Source organism: Podarcis tiliguerta (assembly GCF_965153285.1).
Source record: "Podarcis tiliguerta genome assembly, chromosome: 3".
Classification (NCBI taxonomy): domain Eukaryota; kingdom Metazoa; phylum Chordata; class Lepidosauria; order Squamata; family Lacertidae; genus Podarcis; species Podarcis tiliguerta.
This window is the reverse complement of record NC_139536.1, coordinates 62,521,942-62,541,956: the sequence shown is the minus strand read 5'-3', so window position 1 is coordinate 62,541,956 and position 20,015 is coordinate 62,521,942. Positions and strand designations below refer to the sequence as shown.

Below are 20,015 nucleotides of genomic sequence, written 5' to 3'. Positions count from 1 at the left end.
TTAGATATGATATAAAAATGAAACTAGCAAGGAAAGAAAACATTTAAAACATTTTTACTACCGTGCGTGTTTTAAACTCCATGACTTGTTAACAGCGCTTTTATCTGCTGGTTGTTTTTCGGAACTACTTTCTTGCATATCTACAGTGTTTGGTATCACTTATGGCTTGCAGGATGAGGAATAATTTTAGAAAACCAGAACTAGATGCCTCAAATAATGCAAGCTTAAGTCCTCAAAACTTTCATCCTGTTCTAGATAGTACTTAACCTTTTTATCATCATTATCATTATTACTTAGTGCATAGTAACAGTATAACTGGTGTGTTTGGGGCAGGGGAATTTTGGGGATGTGGGTGGGGCAAAAATTGTGGCGGTCCATCAGGGGCTCAGTGCCCTATTTTTATTGTATGCCTGTGACTGCAACAATAGGATCTGTCAAAAGCACTGGAGAAGCTTCACTGTATGGTCAGTGAGCTGTGTTTAACTTGATGCATCACAAGTTATTCTGGCCTCACATAGACTCATACTGAGGACCATTCTGTACTAAAGAAATTGTTAAGCTCATGCATCAACACTTTAATAAACTAGTTGTCATTGTGGTCTATTTCTTATCTCAGTAAATGCAAAAGCTGTTGTAATTTGTAAGACGAGAGCCTGGTAGATAATTCTGAATTACTTGACAAACTTTTTCTCCCACACACCCTTGTCCAATACATAATGCCTGAAATTTGAACAAATGGATTCTCTTAACCATTATGTTCTCTAATGAAAGCCAAGCACTCTTGGAGATTGCATGGGAATATAACTTTGCTTAAGTTTGAAATCTAATATTCCTTTGTGTTCTAGGTCCACTTTGATGGCTGGGATAGTATTTATGATTATTGGATCGATGCAGATAGCCCTGATATCCATCCTGCTGGCTGGTGTGGGAAAACTGGACATCCTCTTCAGCCCCCACTTAGTGAGATGTTCTATAAGATATAGTAGAAGTTTAAAGAAAGGCTATTGAATACCTGCCCTTTGTTTGATGCCACCTCTGTAATACTGAATAAGTCTAGTATGCATAACAAAGCCAGTATCTTTGAAGCAAATAACCTTGGTACTGGAGACTGGGAAATAGTGATATTCTTAATTTCTGACTTGATATTAAATATGAATTCACGTTACTCCAGATCATGGCAAAATTATAGCTCTTTATAAATTCACATTCTGAACAAAGGATGAACAGTTTTTGTTTTTGTTTTTAAAAACCTTTGTTATGCCTTCATGTGCTTAATCAATTGATCTAACCCTTTTGTTGATTAAATGTTGCATCCCTATTATTTCACTGTAAAAAATAGAAACCAGTATATGAATGCTTTTAAAACATCCTCTAGAATATTTCTAAAGTATGTGATTGACTTAGAAAAAGTGATGTGGCATATTAGAGCCAAGTCAGTTACTGCTGTAATAGTTTATAGAATCATAAATTGTAGTTAGAAGTGAATACTTGGAGGATCAGTTGAGAATAATGCTTGCTCTTGGAAACAATTGATAAATTAACCTCTTAAGTTGTAGTTTCCTTATTGAGAAAAATTTTCTGGGCGGAAGAGGGTGTTCATTTTTTGCAGGAGGAGTTAAATTTTCAAAAACAAAATAGAAGAAATAAATTCTTAATAGCTTGTGAAAGAAATTGCATCTATATCCTGAATGCAGGAATATTTATGTGCAGAATAACATAAATCATTGTTTGATTCAATATTCATACAATCGAGTCATAATTTATTAAAGAACAAAATACTTGTCGGTTTTTGAGTAACAAGATAATGAAATGGTTGCAGGAGATTTTAGTAAGGTTTAAATATTTTATCTTGGTAATTTGTACTTGTTGGTCTTCAGCATCTTAAACAGATGTTCACTAGAGTTTGCCTAAACGTGAGACATAACTTCCATTCTTACAAATGCCTTGCATCTTACCTCCCATATTATTTGTATAGGTCCTTTGGAATTGGTAGAAGCTTTAGAACAAGGAGGATGTCCTACAGCGGGCTGCAAAGGAGTTGGACACATAAAAAGAGCCAGACATACGGGCCACCACAGGTATGTGTGAAATAGCTAAACTTGGATGTCCAATTAGAATCTGCACATACTTGATTTCTAACACAAGCTTATACACATGTCTCCTCGGAAGAAAGTTCCATGAAGTTCAATAAAACTTACACCCAGGAAATGGGGTATAGAATTGCAGCCTTAATTGCTGTTTGTGGAAAAGAAGATGTGGACTAGAGGAAGAAAACAGGAATTCAGGTTACCTCTTTGGAATGAACATGGAAAGGTTTGGAACTTCATTGGTATGTTCTGGTTTAAAGCTCAGTTGTGTGATGTAATTCTTGCTGGGTTCTCTCTCTCTCTCTCTCTCTCTCTCTCTCTGTGTGTGTGTGTGTGTGTATGTGTGTTTATATCTTTATACGCACACAAGCAATGTAGCCTATCTTTACAGAGTAGTTTTCACAGGTTTGTGCAATTGGTGAGCACATCAGTGTTTTGTCTTTGGGTATCTAAGTGCGCCTGATAGCCTCTATTGAAGTAAAAACATGTTGTTTTGTCACTACTGTCAGCTAGATAGACATAGTTAAATGCTAACTTGGTTAATATACCCATCTGTGGAATGTACCCCTTACTTTGTGCCAATTACTACTCCTGCTTAATCTAGAAATCAACACTCTTGTTCTTCATTGTCACAGAGACTCACTCCTTGTAGTATGCTACTGGAAGGAATTTTTTTATTTTGTTTAGAAATGCGTGTTTCAGAATTTCTGATCTAAGCACTACTCAAAATAATTGGAAAACAGATAAAATATATTATTAGTTTCTCCCCCTGCCCTTTCTTCAGGCATTTGCCAATGTGTGTTCAATGAGTGAGATGGGAGAAGTGGAGACGGGGGGACTACTCCCTCCCCCTGTCTCTGCTCCATTGCTGTGCCCATTGCCCTCCATGAATTGGAGCAACTATTTGCAGTAGGGGGACTTGTTTGTACATGCGTACATATATACATAATATAGCATATATACATAGATATCTGGTTGACGATGAAAAGCATCAATATAAAGCAGGTCAGCACAAATATGTACTATATTTGTTACTACATAATGCTAAGGAGAAAGAAAACTAATTCAGTTATAACTTGTATTTGCTGCTACTGCAGTCTTACAATTCAGTTTGAGTACAAATTCAACTATATTAAAATTACTGGGACATTTAGTTCAATAAGCACTCGGGAAAAAATAGCAGGAGCCTACAGGTTTCTGAATCCAAGTCATCCTAGAATCCTCAGATTGTGTCCCACTGTCCACTTGAATTAAAAGGACAATATAAAATGGATATAATTATCTACGTCAGGCTTTATTCCGTGGGTTCTTTCATCTCAGCGCTGAAAATGTACTTTTGAATTTTTTATGACAAGGTGCATTTATGCTGTCAGAGCATGTGTCTGAGAGTAGGCAGATTGGCCATTTTCTGATAAGTGTTTTGCTTGAGCTGGATGAAACCTGCGGTGATTAATTATGGCAGGGTTAAAATGAGCACCTTTTAAAATGTAGATGTTAAAAAGGGCTTTGGGGGTTCTGCTTTGCAGAAAAGTGTTTGGGCTTGCATACAAATGGGAGTGTCTGGTGTGTTTATGTGAGGAATTGTGTATTGAATGTCTTACAAAGTATACCTTATAATACAAAGGTCAGCCAACGTAGAATTGATTTTAAGATTCCTGTATAACCCACCTGGTTGTGGAAGAGTGTGAAAATCTGCATAACCTCAGAAACCCTGGGGGGGGGGGGACAAGGAGCTGTCCTGCATAACTTCTTCCCCACCCCAACACTATAATCCTACTTTCCCTTTCTTCACTCTCTTGTTTGTAAAAAAAAACAACCCTCAAATTGTGTGACTATTTAGATTGACTATGTTCTGAGTATTTAAGCCCACATGCAAACACAGTCTCCCGTCCACCCGCTGGAAAGATTAATCACTATATGATTCATTCTCTTATTTTTCTAGTGGAAATGTCACTTGTAGTCATTGATTGTGAAGATGTGGACTCCTTCTCTTGTCTATCAACAGAGTTCACAAAAACACTGTTGATTACAGAAATGCAATGTTTCTGTTGCTTTGCTATTTCACTGGTTTCATTTCAATACAACGTGGGATTTACTATGCTGTTAGACATACTTCTGATCTGTCTAGTGCTTTTTAAAAATTAAAGCCTTCACAATTCCTCAGTAAAGAGGATGTCAAGTGAATCATATAATTTCTTTTTCTTCCAATTGTTTTTTAAGCTGTGTATTCATTTGAAGGGGATATTGTATACCATTTTGTTCTGGTGTCAACAACCCAATGTAGGGTATAACATGATTAATTTTTGATGATTTATGGTTGGCTTGTTAAATGGAGACCTGGAGGCTGTGCTGCTTGGGAGGATTTACGAATTGATTTAAAACACCAACACAGTGGTTTAGAGGATGGAGAAACATGCTGCAAGCTCATGCAGTCCCTCTTCCTCCTCCTCCTTTCTTGTGTTTCCTCTTCCTCCATCTCCAAGTTACTGTTAGTTTTTAATGACATCTGAACTGAACAGCTATGGTTAATGGCAACTTCCAAGCTTCAGTGGTGTAGTGGAAGGGAAACTTGGGCGAATGCAGCCCTTCTGCTCTTTCCAGAGCAGAAGTGATGACATCATTTGCTGGAGTACCAGGGTAATTGATGGTGTCTCCTGGCTCAGGTGAGTGACTGAAGAGACAAAGAGGCTTTAGCTGGCTGAATATCTTTTGTTGACGCTTAATGTGTTTTGCAAGTTTAACCTATTCATTCAGAAGTCAGCACCCCTAAGTTTAATGGACCTTACACTCAGGTAACTATATATAGGACTGGAGTCCTTCTTGAAAGACTAGACATTATTCCTTCATTTCTGTAGTAAACATTCCTTGCACAGCTACCTTTTTTGACATCAGTTTGGATTCTCCTTTGAGGGGCTATGGATTTAGGGTTTGGGGGTGTGGCTATGGGGGCTGTCATGATTAACTCCTGCATTCAGAGTTTACCAAGACACCTAGTTTGTGCTAAACCATAGTTTGTCATAGTTGAACATGGTTATGGCAACCCAGAAATGGAGAAGGGAATTCGTTGACAAAGGAAGAGAGAGAACAAGCCTACTTGTATATTTCTCAAACTGAGCTTGTACTGCTCATGTGAAAGTCTCTTTTTACTTTGCTTTATTAAAAAACCAAAATGGAAACCAAGACAAATAAACTTCATTTGGTGCTGAGTTCCAAAATAAGCCATCTGCACAATACAGTGCTAACGTAGTAGTCCTGTTTTAAGAACTGTAAATCTAAAGCATTCACTTAAAAACGAAAGTTGTTTCCTAAAATTGGATACAGCACCTGTCTTAAAAGACACGAGTTATGCCTCAGTTCCTCCTACAGTGTAATTTGGTTTTATAATTTTAGTTGTCTTTTGTTTGTTTTACAGATTAAAATCTCCATTAACCATGTGTGTTGTAGGGGACTGAATCATCTCCATTTTTCTTTCAAATGCAATACTGAACTTCATTTGTATTTCTAAGTTTTTAAATCAGATTTTGACTGCGCAGTCATAGTCAATAAATTGATTATTGAAATTGAGCGATGTACAGATAAATTTACCTCTTCCTGAGAAAAAGCTTCATTGATTTGAATCCCTCCTGGTTTAAAGGCAGGAAGATTAGCTTGCCTGGTGTCTCCTGTGAATAAATTGTGTGCTTTTTAATTCATACATTTTTAGTTAAATTCTTTATTTGTTGTTTGTATAGTTCCTGTACAACTTGCTGGTTGTTTTAAAACATAGTGAGCAAAGAAGGACAAACTTGGGCAAAATGCTTTCATTGTAGTTGTGGATCGAATGACATCACAGCTCCCATTGATTTTTAAGGTGCTAAGGTTTTACTCCAAAATTATATATTAGTTTCCCTATTTTCTAACATTGCAGTAGCAAGGAGATGGTTTTCCTTTCCTTTTATTTTTTGATTCTTTTATATTTTTTTACAAGTGTATATAATGGCAGAGATCTGAAGAATCTTGTGATTCATCCCATGCGCCAAAGAGCCCTCCATGCTATCTTTTGAAACTAAGTAGAGGATGATGGCCCCAGAGTTCAGTTGTGATCAAGGCGCACAGTTGGAGGCTGCAGTCAGTGGCTAAGGAGTCAGACCAGGTTGAGGACTCTGAACTTTCTTCTGCAGATCAGGAGATTACTGATCCTGAGGCTGACAAACAACCCATAGCACAGCCTCCAGGGCCTGTAGAGCCAGAACCTGACTCACAGATGTCTTATTCTCACAGATGCCTTCTGCTGAGCCTGAAAAAACAAATGTCCCCCACAGTACCTCACTGGGCAGGAGGCTGTGTCTTCAGGCCAGAAGGTTGGCCCTTTAAGAATCTTAAGTTCTCACCAAAAGGGGTGGAGCCTGGGAGAGTTGCAGGTGGAAGCTTTAAATGGCTTTCAGTCTTTGTCAGAGCAAGTTGTTCACTCGGAACTCTCCATGGTACTGCAATCCTGACCTGCCACACACTGCTTTACCAGGACAGAGTTTCAAAAGTAGTTTGAATCCCTTCTGTTTTTCAGGGAGAAATGTAAAAAAAATATTTCCGTGTATGCCCTAGCTCTCAGATTTGTTGAAAGTAGATATTTGGATCTTGGTTGTGATATTCAACAAAAACAACCCCAGCACCTCCTTGAGCCCACCCTAACCCACAGTTTTTTATAAGAACTAATAGAAGTGAATGAGAAAGAAAGGCAGTTCAGAGTGAAGTGAAAGAACAAGAGAAGAAAGGCTGGCAACCCAAATGGAAGTGCATGATTGAAACAAATAAATGCACTAAGGAAAAATGTCAGTAGTATTTCTTCTATTATAAGACACTCTTCGCATGCTGCGCTCTGGCATTCTTTCTGTCAATAGCAAAAGAGCTGCAAGGCCTCCAGTACTGAAGAATTGATCTCTTTTCCATTCTGGAAAGCATCTGTAAGGATTGAATGTTGCCCAGAGCCAAATGCTTAAAGGAAAACAATGAAAGCTGATTAACACAACATACAGCTCCTTTGGTCCAAACCTGAAAAATACCTGGTGTTTTGGACTACCCAACAGAATAAGCTAAAGACTAAAAAGAGACTGGGATTGCTCTTTGTCTTTACATTTGCCATTTCAGAGTGGATATATAGATTGCTAGGTTACTGCTCTGAGGAAGATGCTTGTGATATCAAAAGCAATTATGTCACAATGAGGGATAAATGTGAAATGGTAAGTGGGAGGATAGCTACTGTCTTGAAAAGAGAAGCCACAGGTAAATTGTGAGCTCATTTCCCCCCCTTATATTGTACAAAGGCAGTCCTTCCTAAAATAACAATAAAATGAAATGAAAAGAGTAATTCTCTTTCACAGTAGGTGTTCTAGTTTATTGACAAGTAAAGGAGAATCTCTTTCATATACTTTCTGTTGTGTCTGGCAAAGTGTCGAAGCTTCATTTTGTGCATTCAGTTAATAGTTACATATCTGTGTTCCTGTCAAAAGTTAAGAGCAATTTTAGGCAATTTGTGTGGCACCTAGGACTTGTGGGGACTATGATGCCAATTTCAGTTCCTAATTAATTTTATTTCATTTTGCAATTTTCACCTTGCTTTAGAAGTGTGATTTCTTTCATTTATCCCCTTCCTTTTTAATGTATGCTATCAAATACTTCAGGAAATGTTTGTCTGCTTCTGGCAAAAAGCTCTGAAGCCAAGTGTCCTGTGAAAGCCAATGCTATATTCATACAGATGAAGCAGCTTACTTAACAAAAATTGCACTTGGACTTTCAATTCAGATTCTGAAGTTTCCCCAATTCCTCTTAGCATTTCATTTTGGGCTTCCAATCTCATTGCCTACTATTACCCTTGAACAGAAGTTCTCAAACTATGGTCTGCGAGTCACTGAGGGAGAAAGGCAATGTCATGCCCTTCTGATGGTTATGTTGGCGCAAGCATTGTAGCTTGTGAAACAGAATAATCCCCGTCCTCCTCCTCCTCCTCCTGCATGCTATTCTGGGGATTCTCCCAATTCTTCCTGAGCTAATGGGGGGTGGGGGTGGGGAGAGAAGTCCTTGCATAGGGCTTTCATGGACAAGTCTAGAAGCTTCATCTAGGTGGTTTGAGAATAACATCAGTAATATCTTTACTTGGTCTTGTACTTGGTTAATTTTTTTCTAACAACAGAGATTGAGGCTGTTTTGAGTAGAGCTCAATTTATCAAGCAGGCTAATGGGATTTTGGCCTACGGCCATTGGTTTTCATAGCCAGTTTTGACAATTATGACTATGCCAAATGAAAAAAGTTTATAAGTGGTCTGCTGAGACGCCTAGCCATTTTGAAGTCATTCATGAGAGAAGAAGTATGCCCATGGCAGTAACTCCTTCCCTCCGTTTCCAGCATAGACCCAATTTGACATTGGAGCTGAACAGTTACTATCAAGAAAGGTGAGTCAGGCAGAAGGGAGCAGTATTTTGGGATGTCAGTAAACACCTGAAAATACTACAAAAAAGGCACAGTTCCTTCCACTACATGACAGAAACAACTTGTGATGCTTTGTATGCCAGGGAAGGGGGAAAACAAAGCTGGCTGCTTCTACCTGAACAAACTAAACTGAAGAGAAGAGGTATTGCCATCTTATGGCACAAGAAACCTACAAATGAATTTCTTTTATCAGTACATTTCCCTGATGAGGAACTTCCAAGTGTTGTGTGCTCAAATTTAGTTGGCACTTTAGTTCTAAAGTAGGAGTCCTGCAAGACATTTTTACTTGTATAGGTTAATGGATTGAGACAGGTTCCACCTAACTTGTAATCTTTAGGGTGTTCAGTTCAACTGGGAAGTCTTTTCAATGTCTAATCTCTTTTTACTGCTTCAATTTTTCAGTGCTCTCAGCTGCCCATATTCTGAGATAAATCTGAGCAAAGAACATATCCTTTCAGACCGCTTAAGTGGAGAGATGCCTCAGAGTATTCCGCCTCTACATTGGAACCGGAAGCCAGAAGCAAATGAAAGATCTGCATCTCCTGTAATCAGGTAACTATGACAGAATTTTCCTTTATATGTAGCTTATAGTGCTTGCAGACTTAGATCAAATGCTGACTTTCGGCACCTGCTAAAATCATTGTTTAGGCAAACCTACCCAGAATGCTTAGAAATGCTGATTTGAATTTTAATATTTTAATTTTCTGTATATTTTAAAGTATTGCATTTTTTCTTGATTTGAATCTTTTATCTTTTTAGAGGGTTTTTTTTCTTACAATCAAATTATATATAATTTTTATGAACTGTCCTTCCATGAATGCAGGTTTGATTCTGGAGTTGGGGTGCAAATAAATCCCAAAAGAGATTTCCATATTTGTGTGTAATTGTATTTTCTAAATAGGAATCCATCTTAAATTGTAAAGATCTGAATAGCAGATAAGGAAATTGTATATGGTATTTTCCTACTGTATGGTGTTCAACTTGCTATTAATTCTTCGGTTCTTTGATTAATTTTGACATGAATGTAGGATTTTGAAAGCTTGTCCTTTTATTTTAAATCAGTAATAGAAAATGTCCCAGTCCCATTTTCCTAAAATCTTCAGCTCATCTCCATTCATCAAAGCAGGAAGACACAGAGGTGAAACCTCTTTGCAAAAAGCCTCTAATGTTTGATGTCAAAGAAAAGAACTACAGGTATCCTTTCAAATATGTTAAAAATAAAGAATACTCCCGCTCTGATGCTCATCATCATAGTGCCAGTAATTGCTTTCCTGAATTAAGTGCTTTGTTCAGGTGTCCTACTTGTTAGATGCACCATGTCATATAAATGATGCACTCTGTTACTGGAAGTTAGGGGATTAGGAATGCTTACTTGTGCTTGGCAAATAAGTGGGTGATTATGATTCAGTGAAGAGAGTGTTCCATGCATCATAGCAGATTGACACTTCAAGATCTCTCCTTTTGGACAAAACAGTGGCAGCTGCCTCACGGTGGGTGGGTCTTTTGTACCAGGGGTCAAACTTGTAGTATCCTGCCCAGATAACACTAATGCTGTGCTGATCAACATGATCACGCATGCACAAGAGCATTTCTGATGCAAATATTCAGGTTAAGAATAAGCATCTCAAGCATACTGTCTCAAGTGGTTGTTTGAGTGCTTGGTGAGTCAAGGTTGTCCTAGCTGTCAAGAGTTGAGTACTTTTTCTATTGAACAGGAGAAGTGAAAGGTATCTAGTTTAGATATAGGCCACATTGCTTTCTTCTGTGCAGTTTCTATAGAAACTAGAATGCCATAACTGAAACTAGCCCAGCAAAGCATTGCACTAAGAAAATACTAACTGGTGTATGTGCGACATACTTTTTGGAAGCATATTTTTAAAAACATTGTATTGGAATTTAGTACATGATTAGAAGTAGTAGGTTCTCATGGTACTAACTGATGTAATGAATTAAAAGTTTATCCAACTGTGTTCTTCCACTGTTTGGTTCAGCAGAAATTGCTGTAAGTGAAAAATGAGGCAGTTTTTGCTGATTTTTGTATACACACCCAAGCGGGGGGGGGGGGGGCAGTTTGCTGTACAGGGTTGGGGAACCCTTTGGAACAGTGTGGCAGGTGCGCCAGGGGGCTGCAGGAGAAAGGAAGAAGCTGCAGAAACCACCTCTTTCTCCTTCCTGCTCATGAAAGCCTCTGATTGATCTAATTGCCTTTTGTAAGCAGATCAGTACAACCCCAGTTTTTTAAGAAGTCTGTACAAAGTATCACTGCAGTTATAGAGCACAATTATAAAGCAAGCACCAGCTGCTGTGCCTTTGCCTAGGGAAGAATTACAGCCTTAGTTTGTGTAGTGTTGACACAAATTCTATATTGCCCACATGAATAATTCCCAGAAATATTACTGTCTATTTGCCTATTTCTCTTTCCATTTTGTCCTGATTACTATGCAAAAGGCTATCACATTTTACCATCTTTAAGGCTGATCTCTTTCTCTTGTTCCTGTAATTTTTTGGGCTTAAGAAACTGACAGATCTTACAATGCCCACAAAGTCAGTTTGCAGAAATATTGTTACTAGTCTTGTTTTCTGTTTAGGCAAGTCTATCATAAGGTTACTAGATTTCCCCCCAATGAATCTGGGTATACTTTTCAACTTCCTTTGTAAATCCGGGGACTGACCCCAGGAAACGGGGACATCTGGTAACCTTAGTCTATGAGACATGTAGAGGCTGCTGTTTTTATTGATATTTGTATTGTGTATCCATTTTGTTAAAATAAAAAACATGAAATAATCTCACTGTAGCATTAACCAATAATTCCAAGTGTTTCTGAAAGATATAAAGCAGATAAGAGAAATCTTCCTTTCATGGAGATTGTATTCTCCATATTTAGAGATACACAAGTTTTTAATTTCCTTTTTAAAAGAAATGTTAACTAATATTTTTTTTTATCCATAGAAATGCATTGACCACCTTTGCAGCAGATATAGATATTTATGGCTTTAATTAAAAACAGGGCTTATATGAAGAAGGAAGAAAACAGTACTGTTATGTTACACCACCAGATGCTTGTGGGGAAAGGATCTTTGCCTAAAGACCATAGTGTGGTGTCTGTTGTCTTGCTACAGTACAATGGGATACCCCAAATATAACACTTAACATATCATTTTCACAACAGCCCTATTATTAAGTGGCTGCTGATAACATGTGAACAGGGACAATGCACTCTGTTCAGAAAAGTTAATTACATGCAGTTGATATTTCACAGTAGTGTTTAGGTTACTGAAGCTTTCAATTTAATTAAGAACCAATTAAATCCCCAGAAACCTAGATCAAATTATTTTTCTGTAATTAGAATAGCCAAACGCTTACTTTTCAATATGAGCATCTCCATATCAAGAAGAGCAAAACAACCAGAAACAAACACACAGTTTCCCGTGATTATTAATGGAATTCTGTATATCAGCGAGAGGAGCTGTTGCAGAAAAAAATCTGTTGATATGTTCATTTCCAGACATCATTATGTCATTTCAAGCTTCATTACATCACTCACTGCAGTTTCTTTGTCACTTTTACTATTTACTCTCCTACTGTAATATTTTCTCTGGACAAAATGCATGTATTGTGGCACTCTTCCCCCATCGCAACCATGCAGGATACATGTTGGACAGACAAGGCTCCTTCACCTCCAGACTATTTTCATCAACATGTCTGTGTGACGTATTTTGTGTCAAATCTTGTCTGCTTTTGTGAAATGCCCAGACCAGTAGCGAAACAGGAAAATCTTAGGCACAACCTCCCCCCCACCATAAAATTTTGTTTAATTGTTAAAAAAACCAACAACCCTCAAAGTGGTTTACAACCTTGCACACGTTAAAAAGAATCCCATTTTAATCACGGGGTTCTTTAAGGGTGCTACTGCCCTGTGGGTGAGTTTTCCCATGCTAATGGCGAGTGTGTGTGAACCACTATTCCGTTTTGCATATTCTTTATTGTGAATTAATTCTTTCACCGCATCTTGTAGCACTGAATTAAATCGTAAGGATGGATGGGACAGTGCTTCACCGCTGATAAATGTAGTTGTACGCTATTCATGGCAGTTGTTTGTTGTTTTAATTGAATTGCGTTTTGTCCAGACCTTATTAGTTATTTTCTGTGGCTGCCTGCATTGCATCATGCTCCAGGATGTCCCCCTCCAGTAATGCACTTCTATATAAGCCATTTACTTGTTAAAATAGCAGGCAGGTGTTATGTGACAGATGACAAAGGAAATACTCATAAAAGTGACTTCCATTTCTTCCATTCTGTCTATAAAAAGTTAATCGCCTATGATAGCTACTGAAGATAATAGAGAATTGTCGGTTATTTTCTGTGTTTCAGCATCGATTAATCCAGCAATTACACTCTGGTTGCTTCCTTCTGTAGCATTTCTTAAATTAAAGCTGAGGCAAAGATCTCCCTCCCTGGTACATTTTATCCTCCCAACAACCTGCCAGATGGTTGGTTGGCTTCATTCTGTCTCAGGAGACAATGGAAACCCCTGTCAGAACATATATGGGTCTCCATTTCTTGTTGTAGAATATTCCATGCAAAGGTGACAGGAATGGTTTGTTGTACTCCGTAGCATCTTGCAAATTTATTTATTTATTTATTTATTTATTTATTTATTTAATCAATTAATTAGGGGATGCCAGGCAACTAAGGATTTTGCAAAGAAAGATGGCTGTGCAGGCAGGAAGATGGAAAATGAAGAGTCATCTCTAAATGAATCCAAAGGTACTATCTCATGTTATACCTGCCAATGTACAGGATTTTTTGAATGCCACAAATTAATTGTTTAAGCCCACATTTATGGATTACCGTATTTTTCGCTCTATTGGACGCAGTTTTTCCCCTCCAAAAATTGAGGGAAAATGTGTGTGCGTCCTATGGAGCGAATGCAGGCTTGTGCCATAGCCGCGCGCAAGCCCTCCGCAAGGAGAGGCTGCACGGGGCTATGGATTCTTTAGCCCTGCGCAACCCCTCCGGCAAGGAGAGGCTGCACAGGGCTATGGAGTCTTTAGCCCCACGCAGCCTCTCCCAGGAGAGGCTGCACGGGGCTAAAGGGGAAGGCAGAACAGCGAGCGGGATGGATCCCACTCGCTGCCTTCGCCTTCTCCCATAGCCGCGCGCAACCCCTCCGGCAAGGAGAGGCTGCACGGGGCTAAATGGGAAGGCAGAACAGCGAGCGGGATGGATCCCACTCGCTGCCTTTGCCTTCTCCCATAGCCGCGCGCAACCCCTCCGGCAAGGAGAGGCTGCACGGGGCTATGGAGTCTTTAGCCCCACGCAGCCTCTCCTGGGAGAGGCTGCGTGGGGCTAAAGGGGAAGGCAGAACAGCGAGCGGGATGGATCCCACTCGCTGCCTTCGCCTTCTCCCATAGCCGCGTGCAACCCCTCCGGCAAGGAGAGGCTGCACGGGGCTATGGAGTCTTTAGCCCCACGCAGCCTCTCCTGGGAGAGGCTGCGTGGGGCTAAAGGGGAAGGCAGAACAGCGAGCGGGATCCATCCCACTCGCTGCCTTTGCCTTCTCCCATAGCCGCGCGCAACCCCTCCGGCAAGGAGAGGCTGCACGGGGCTATGGAGTCTTTAGCCCCACGGAGCCTCTCCCGGCAAGGAGAGGCTGCACGGGGCTGAAGGGGAAGGCAAAACAGCGAGCGGGATGGATCCCACTCGCTGCCTTTGCCTTCTCCCATAGCCGCGCGCAACCCCTCCGGCAAGGAGAGGCTGCACGGGGCTATGGAGTCTTTAGCCCCACGCAGCCTCTCCTGGGAGAGGCTGCGTGGGGCTAAAGGGGAAGGCAGAACAGCGAGCGGGATGGATCCCACTCGCTGCCTTTGCCTTCTCCCATAGCCGCGCGCAACCCCTCCGGCAAGGAGAGGCTGCACGGGGCTATGGAGTCTTTAGCCCCACGCAGCCTCTCCTGGGAGAGGCTGCGTGGGGCTAAAGGGGAAGGCAGAACAGCGAGCGGGATCCATCCCACTCGCTGCCTTTGCCTTCTCCCATAGCCGCGCGCAACCCCTCCGGCAAGGAGAGGCTGCACAGGGCTATGGAGTCTTTAGCCCCACGCAGCCTCTCCCAGGAGAGGCTGCACGGGGCTAAAGGGGAAGGCAGAACAGCAAGCGGGATCCATCCCACTAGCTGCCTTTGCCTTCTCCCATAGCCGCGCGCAACCCCTCCGGCAAGGAGAGGCTGCACGGGGCTATGGAGTCTTTAGCCCCACGCAGCCTCTCCTGGGAGAGGCTGCGTGGGGCTAAAGGGGAAGGCAGAACAGCGAGCGGGATGGATCCCACTCGCTGCCTTCGCCTTCTCCCATAGCCGCGTGCAACCCCTCCGGCAAGGAGAGGCTGCACAGGGCTATGGAGTCTTTAGCCCCACGCAGCCTCTCCCAGAAGAGGCTGCACGGGGCTAAATGGGAAGGCAGAACAGCAAGCGGGATCCATCCCACTAGCTGCCTTTGCCTTCTCCCATAGCCGCGCGCAACCCCTCCGGCAAGGAGAGGCTGCACGGGGCTATGGAGTCTTTAGCCCCACGCAGCCTCTCCTGGGAGAGGCTGCGTGGGGCTAAAGGGGAAGGCAGAACAGCGAGCGGGATCCATCCCACTCGCTGCCTTTGCCTTCTCCCATAGCCGCGCGCAACCCCTCCGGCAAGGAGAGGCTGCACAGGGCTATGGAGTCTTTAGCCCCACGCAGCCTCTCCCAGGAGAGGCTGCACGGGGCTAAAGGGGAAGGCAGAACAGCAAGCGGGATCCATCCCACTCGCTGCCTTCGCCTTCTCCCATAGCCGCGCGCAACCCCTCCGGCAAGGAGAGGCTGCACAGGGCTATGGAGTCTTTAGCCCCACGCAGCCTCTCCCAGGAGAGGCTGCACGGGGCTAAAGGGGAAGGCAGAACAGCAAGCGGGATCCATCCCACTAGCTGCCTTTGCCTTCTCCCATAGCCGCGCGCAACCCCTCCGGCAAGGAGAGGCTGCACGGGGCTATGGAGTCTTTAGCCCCACGCAGCCTCTCCTGGGAGAGGCTGCGTGGGGCTAAAGGGGAAGGCAGAACAGCAAGCGGGATCCATCCCACTCGCTGCCTTTGCCTTCTCCCATAGCCGCGCGCAACCCCTCCGGCAAGGAGAGGCTGCACGGGGCTATGGAGTCTTTAGCCCCACGCAGCCTCTCCCAGGAGCGGCTGCACAGGGCTAAAGGGGAAGGCAGAACAGCGAGCGGGATGGATCCCACTAGCTGCCTTTGCCTTCTCCCATAGCCGCGCGCAACCCCTCCGGCAAGGAGAGGCTGCACGGGGCTATGGAGTCTTTAGCCCCACGCAGCCTCTCCTGGGAGAGGCTGCGTGGGGCTAAAGGGGAAGGCAGAACAGCGAGCGGGATCCATCCCACTCGCTGCCTTTGCCTTCTCCCATAGCCGCGCGCAACCCCTCCGGCAAGGAGAGGCTGCACAGGGCTATGGAGTCTTTAGCCCCACGCAGCCTCTCCCAGGAGAGGCTGCACGGGGCTAAAGGGGAAGGCAGAACAGCAAGCGGGATCCATCCCACTCGCTGCCTTCGCCTTCTCCCATAGCCGCGCGCAACCCCTCCGGCAAGGAGAGGCTGCACAGGGCTATGGAGTCTTTAGCCCCACGCAGCCTCTCCCAGGAGAGGCTGCACGGGGCTAAAGGGGAAGGCAGAACAGCAAGCGGGATCCATCCCACTAGCTGCCTTTGCCTTCTCCCATAGCCGCGCGCAACCCCTCCGGCAAGGAGAGGCTGCACGGGGCTATGGAGTCTTTAGCCCCACGCAGCCTCTCCTGGGAGAGGCTGCGTGGGGCTAAAGGGGAAGGCAGAACAGCAAGCGGGATCCATCCCACTCGCTGCCTTTGCCTTCTCCCATAGCCGCGCGCAACCCCTCCGGCAAGGAGAGGCTGCACGGGGCTATGGAGTCTTTAGCCCCACGCAGCCTCTCCCAGGAGCGGCTGCACAGGGCTAAAGGGGAAGGCAGAACAGCGAGCGGGATGGATCCCACTCGCTGCCTTGCCTTCTTCCATAGCTGCGCGCAACCCCTCCGGCAAGGAGAGGCTGCACAGGGCTATGGAGTCTTTAGCCCCACGCAGCCTCTCCCGGGAGAGAGAGGCTGCACGGGGTTAAAGGGAAAGCCAGAACAGCGAGCGGGATCCATCCCGCTCGCTGCCTTCCCTTCTTCCAGAGCTGCGCGCAACCCCTCTGGCAGGGAGAGGTTGTGTGCCGCCTGTACGCTGCTCTTTGGGGCTGGGGGGGGAAAATATTTTTTCTTCTTGATTTCCCCCCCTAAAAACTGGGTGCGCCCTATGGTCCGGTGCGTCCTATGGTGCGAAAAATACGGTATGTCACCAGTCGCCATGGCCAATCAGATCTGAACCAAATAATTCAGCCTGCAGTTTTAAAACTTGCTTGTATTTTTGTTTGTTTGTTTCCTTTTATTTACAGACACTAAGGAATCCAATAACAGGAGTTCCCATCCTCAGCCAGTTATTTTGACTTCGAAGTTGACAATCCCAGCCTTTCCATTGCGATGGGAACAGCAGAGTAAACTCCTTCCTACCGTGGCTGGAATCCCTGCCAGTAAAGTTTCCAAGTGGAGCACAGATGAGGTGTGTTCCCAGTGCAATTCTTGCTGGACGTGAACTGAAGCAGACTTCACTTGATCATGTCATCTTTGAGGCTTATAGCTCTATTTTGTACAGAACACAATGTTGTACAGTCATACCTCGGGTTACAGATGCTTCAAGTTGCGTTTTTTCAGGTTACAGACCGCCGAAACCCAGAAGCTTTGCACATGCGCAGAAACGCCGAATCGCAACCCATGCGTGCGCAGACATGCAGCTGCATGTTGCGAACGCTGTGGGTTGTGAATATGTATCCCGCATGGATCACGTTCGCAACCCGAGCGTCCACTGTATAGTTTATTGCTTATTTGTTTATTGCTGATTATGTATTTATTTTTAATGTAACATGGTTCCTTTTAAGTTTAGTAAGCTATTTGAGGGTTTTTTTTTAAAGTAGGATAATAGTAAATAATAGGTGAATCCTAAAAAAAACAACCCTATTCTGATGTAGCATATAATAGATCAATCCTAAAAACTATGCTCATGTAGCTCTGTTACATAAAATAAACCTTTCTGTCTTCTGTGGACTGTGGACTGTATCTCAACTCCTTTAAGAGGAATCATACTTTAAAGACAACTTGTTTTGCCTTACGGCAAAGGCAGATGGTTCTTATAACCAATGCAGATGGTGACTTTGTGCTTTCCTCCTGATTTTGTTCTTCTGGCTATACTGAGTTCCAATTTATTGTAGAGCTTCATTTTTCTAAAATACTCGCTTAGGGCAGTGTTAGAACAGATCATAGGGAAAACAAGAAGTGTCGTCTTAAGGGCACAGATGGGAAACCTGCAGCCCTCCAGATCTTGTTCGATTCTTTAACTTCCCATCATTGCTCACCACCACCTGATTCTACCCCACCCTCTTCTAAGCTACAGACCTTGATTACATAAACAGAGGCTAGACAGGCAAAATTGGAAAGAGTGAAGGCCACCTCCTGTGGTGGGGAGCTTCATTATATTAAAATCAGCTGGAATAAAGACATGTAGTGATGAGATCCAGTTTTTTTGCGAGGAAGCCACTGGGAGCACTCCCCAATCTCTCAGTTGTCTTTGGCCATTGTAGCATCTTTTTCTCTTCCTCCATACAAATGAGTGAATGCCATGCTAATGGAGCTCTTGTGTGAGGGTGGGGAAAAGGGGGTCAATGTTTCTAAACCCCAGGGCCATTTTTTTAAAAAAAATATCCAAGTTTTTCTAATATTTTTCAGAACTGTGTTAATTTCCAAGCTAATGGGGCTGGGGCCTTCAAAGAATGTGCTTGTTGGTAATTGCTAGACAAGATCACAGTGTTTTTTGCACCCTCCTGCGGATAAACATCCATTGATTTTATGTGTTGTTAAAATTCAGGTGTCAGAATTCATACGGAGTTTGCCAGGCTGTGAGGAACATGGCAAGGTGTTCAAAGACGAAGTGAGTATAACAAATCTGTTGTTTCTCTGATCAAGAATTATTATTTAAATGGATAAAGGAGGCCAAATACTGGTTTAGGGCATATTCCTGAAGACATTATTTGATCCTGGTTTCAACTGAAATCAGATTTGTTTTCTGAGAGCCAGCTAAAGCCATTGGAACTACACTGGTACCTTGGTTTTCATACGTAATCTGTTCTGGAAGACCATTCAAGTTCCGAAATGTTCGAAAACCAAGGTGCAAAGTGTGGTCTGCAAATTTAATAGAGAAAATTGAGAAAAACACAGTGGTACCTCAGTGGAAGCCGTTCGACTTCTGAGGTGCGTTCAAAAACAGAAGCATTTACTTGCGGGTTTACGGCGTTCGAAAACCAAGGTACCACTGTATCTTAAATTATTATTAAAATTTAGAGTTCTTCCTAAATGTCTAAAGTTACTAATAATGGAAATTTTCTCCCTTTTTTTCAAGCAAATTGATGGAGAAGCTTTCCTTCTAATGACCCAAACAGATATAGTAAAAATAATGAGCATTAAGCTAGGACCAGCCCTAAAGATCTTCAACTCAATCCTGATGTTCAAGGCTGCTGATAAGAACTCGCACAATGAACTCTGATGGAAAAGTGACTACAGGGCAGCTCTCTCCATTGCAGCTCATGTTTTATTCAAAGCACAAAGACTCCAAAGGATCATCAAGGAGGAACTCTCCAAGGCGAAAAAGTCAGAGTGGATGGAGTGTTGATTTTCTCCAAGAGCCTGAGCAAACTAACACTTCTGGGAAGTGCTTAAGCTTTTTAGTAAGATGCTCTTACAAAAGAGTGGGTACTTAATGTTTACTGGCTGATGGCTCTAATTTTCCCACAACTAGCCATCCTTAATTTTATCGGGGATCCATTAACTAAGTTAACATACTACAATTATGGAAATATTATCCTTTTCTAAGGAGACACAAAATACACACTTCATGAATTTACTTCTTCACCAATGAATTCCTTTGTATCGTTTCATCATTTTCATTAAAAAAAATGTTCGCAGTTTAAAATAAGTGGACTACAGTTAATGAAGACTGTTAACAAGTCGTCTTAGTTTCACACAGCAGCTCAAATTTAATACTTTGCTGTGTACAATGAAGCTGATCGATTTATTCTGTTGTATGAAAACATTGCTGGAGACCAATGCTATGTTTTTTTGTTTTTGTTTTTTTGCATGATTAAAGAAGTTTAATGAATATTTCCACCAGCATATTTAGTATTAAGTTATTAAAACAAGAACAACCAACAAAAGTAAAATTCAGGATTTATATAATTGTTTTATGCTGCGTTATAATATCTAGTCCACAAATCTAAGACGAAAGATAGAAATTAAATTCTACAACTAAAATCTCCAATTCCTTGGGGAATTTAAAAATCTATTT

The 20,015-nt window shown here is 42.5% G+C and overlaps 2 protein-coding genes across 13 annotated transcripts in view; one reads left to right on the top strand and one right to left on the bottom strand.

Annotated features, from left to right (window-relative positions):
- Positions 1 to 19,843, top strand: part of L3MBTL3 (L3MBTL histone methyl-lysine binding protein 3) — a 59,102-nt gene extending 39,259 nt beyond the window's left edge. For 10 of the 12 annotated variants that reach the window (XM_083434867.1, XM_083434878.1, XM_083434874.1 and 7 more), the window contains exons 15-22: positions 846 to 960; positions 1,976 to 2,078; positions 8,953 to 9,102; positions 9,613 to 9,744; positions 13,227 to 13,318; positions 17,020 to 17,183; positions 18,543 to 18,605; positions 19,074 to 19,843. In XM_083434867.1, coding sequence (XP_083290993.1) covers positions 846 to 960; positions 1,976 to 2,078; positions 8,953 to 9,102; positions 9,613 to 9,744; positions 13,227 to 13,318; positions 17,020 to 17,183; positions 18,543 to 18,605; positions 19,074 to 19,217 — 963 coding nt within the window. In that variant the 3' untranslated portion in view covers positions 19,218 to 19,843. The remainder of the gene's footprint in view (positions 1 to 845; positions 961 to 1,975; positions 2,079 to 8,952; positions 9,103 to 9,612; positions 9,745 to 13,226; positions 13,319 to 17,019; positions 17,184 to 18,542; positions 18,606 to 19,073) is intronic. The other 2 variants (XM_083434869.1, XM_083434870.1) reach the window with 2 other exon arrangements.
- SAMD3 (sterile alpha motif domain containing 3) overlaps positions 17,147 to 20,015 on the bottom strand; it is a 43,287-nt gene continuing 40,418 nt past the window's right edge. The window contains exon 11 of the mRNA XM_083435037.1: positions 17,147 to 17,263. Coding sequence (XP_083291163.1) covers positions 17,243 to 17,263 — 21 coding nt within the window. The 3' untranslated portion in view covers positions 17,147 to 17,242. The remainder of the gene's footprint in view (positions 17,264 to 20,015) is intronic.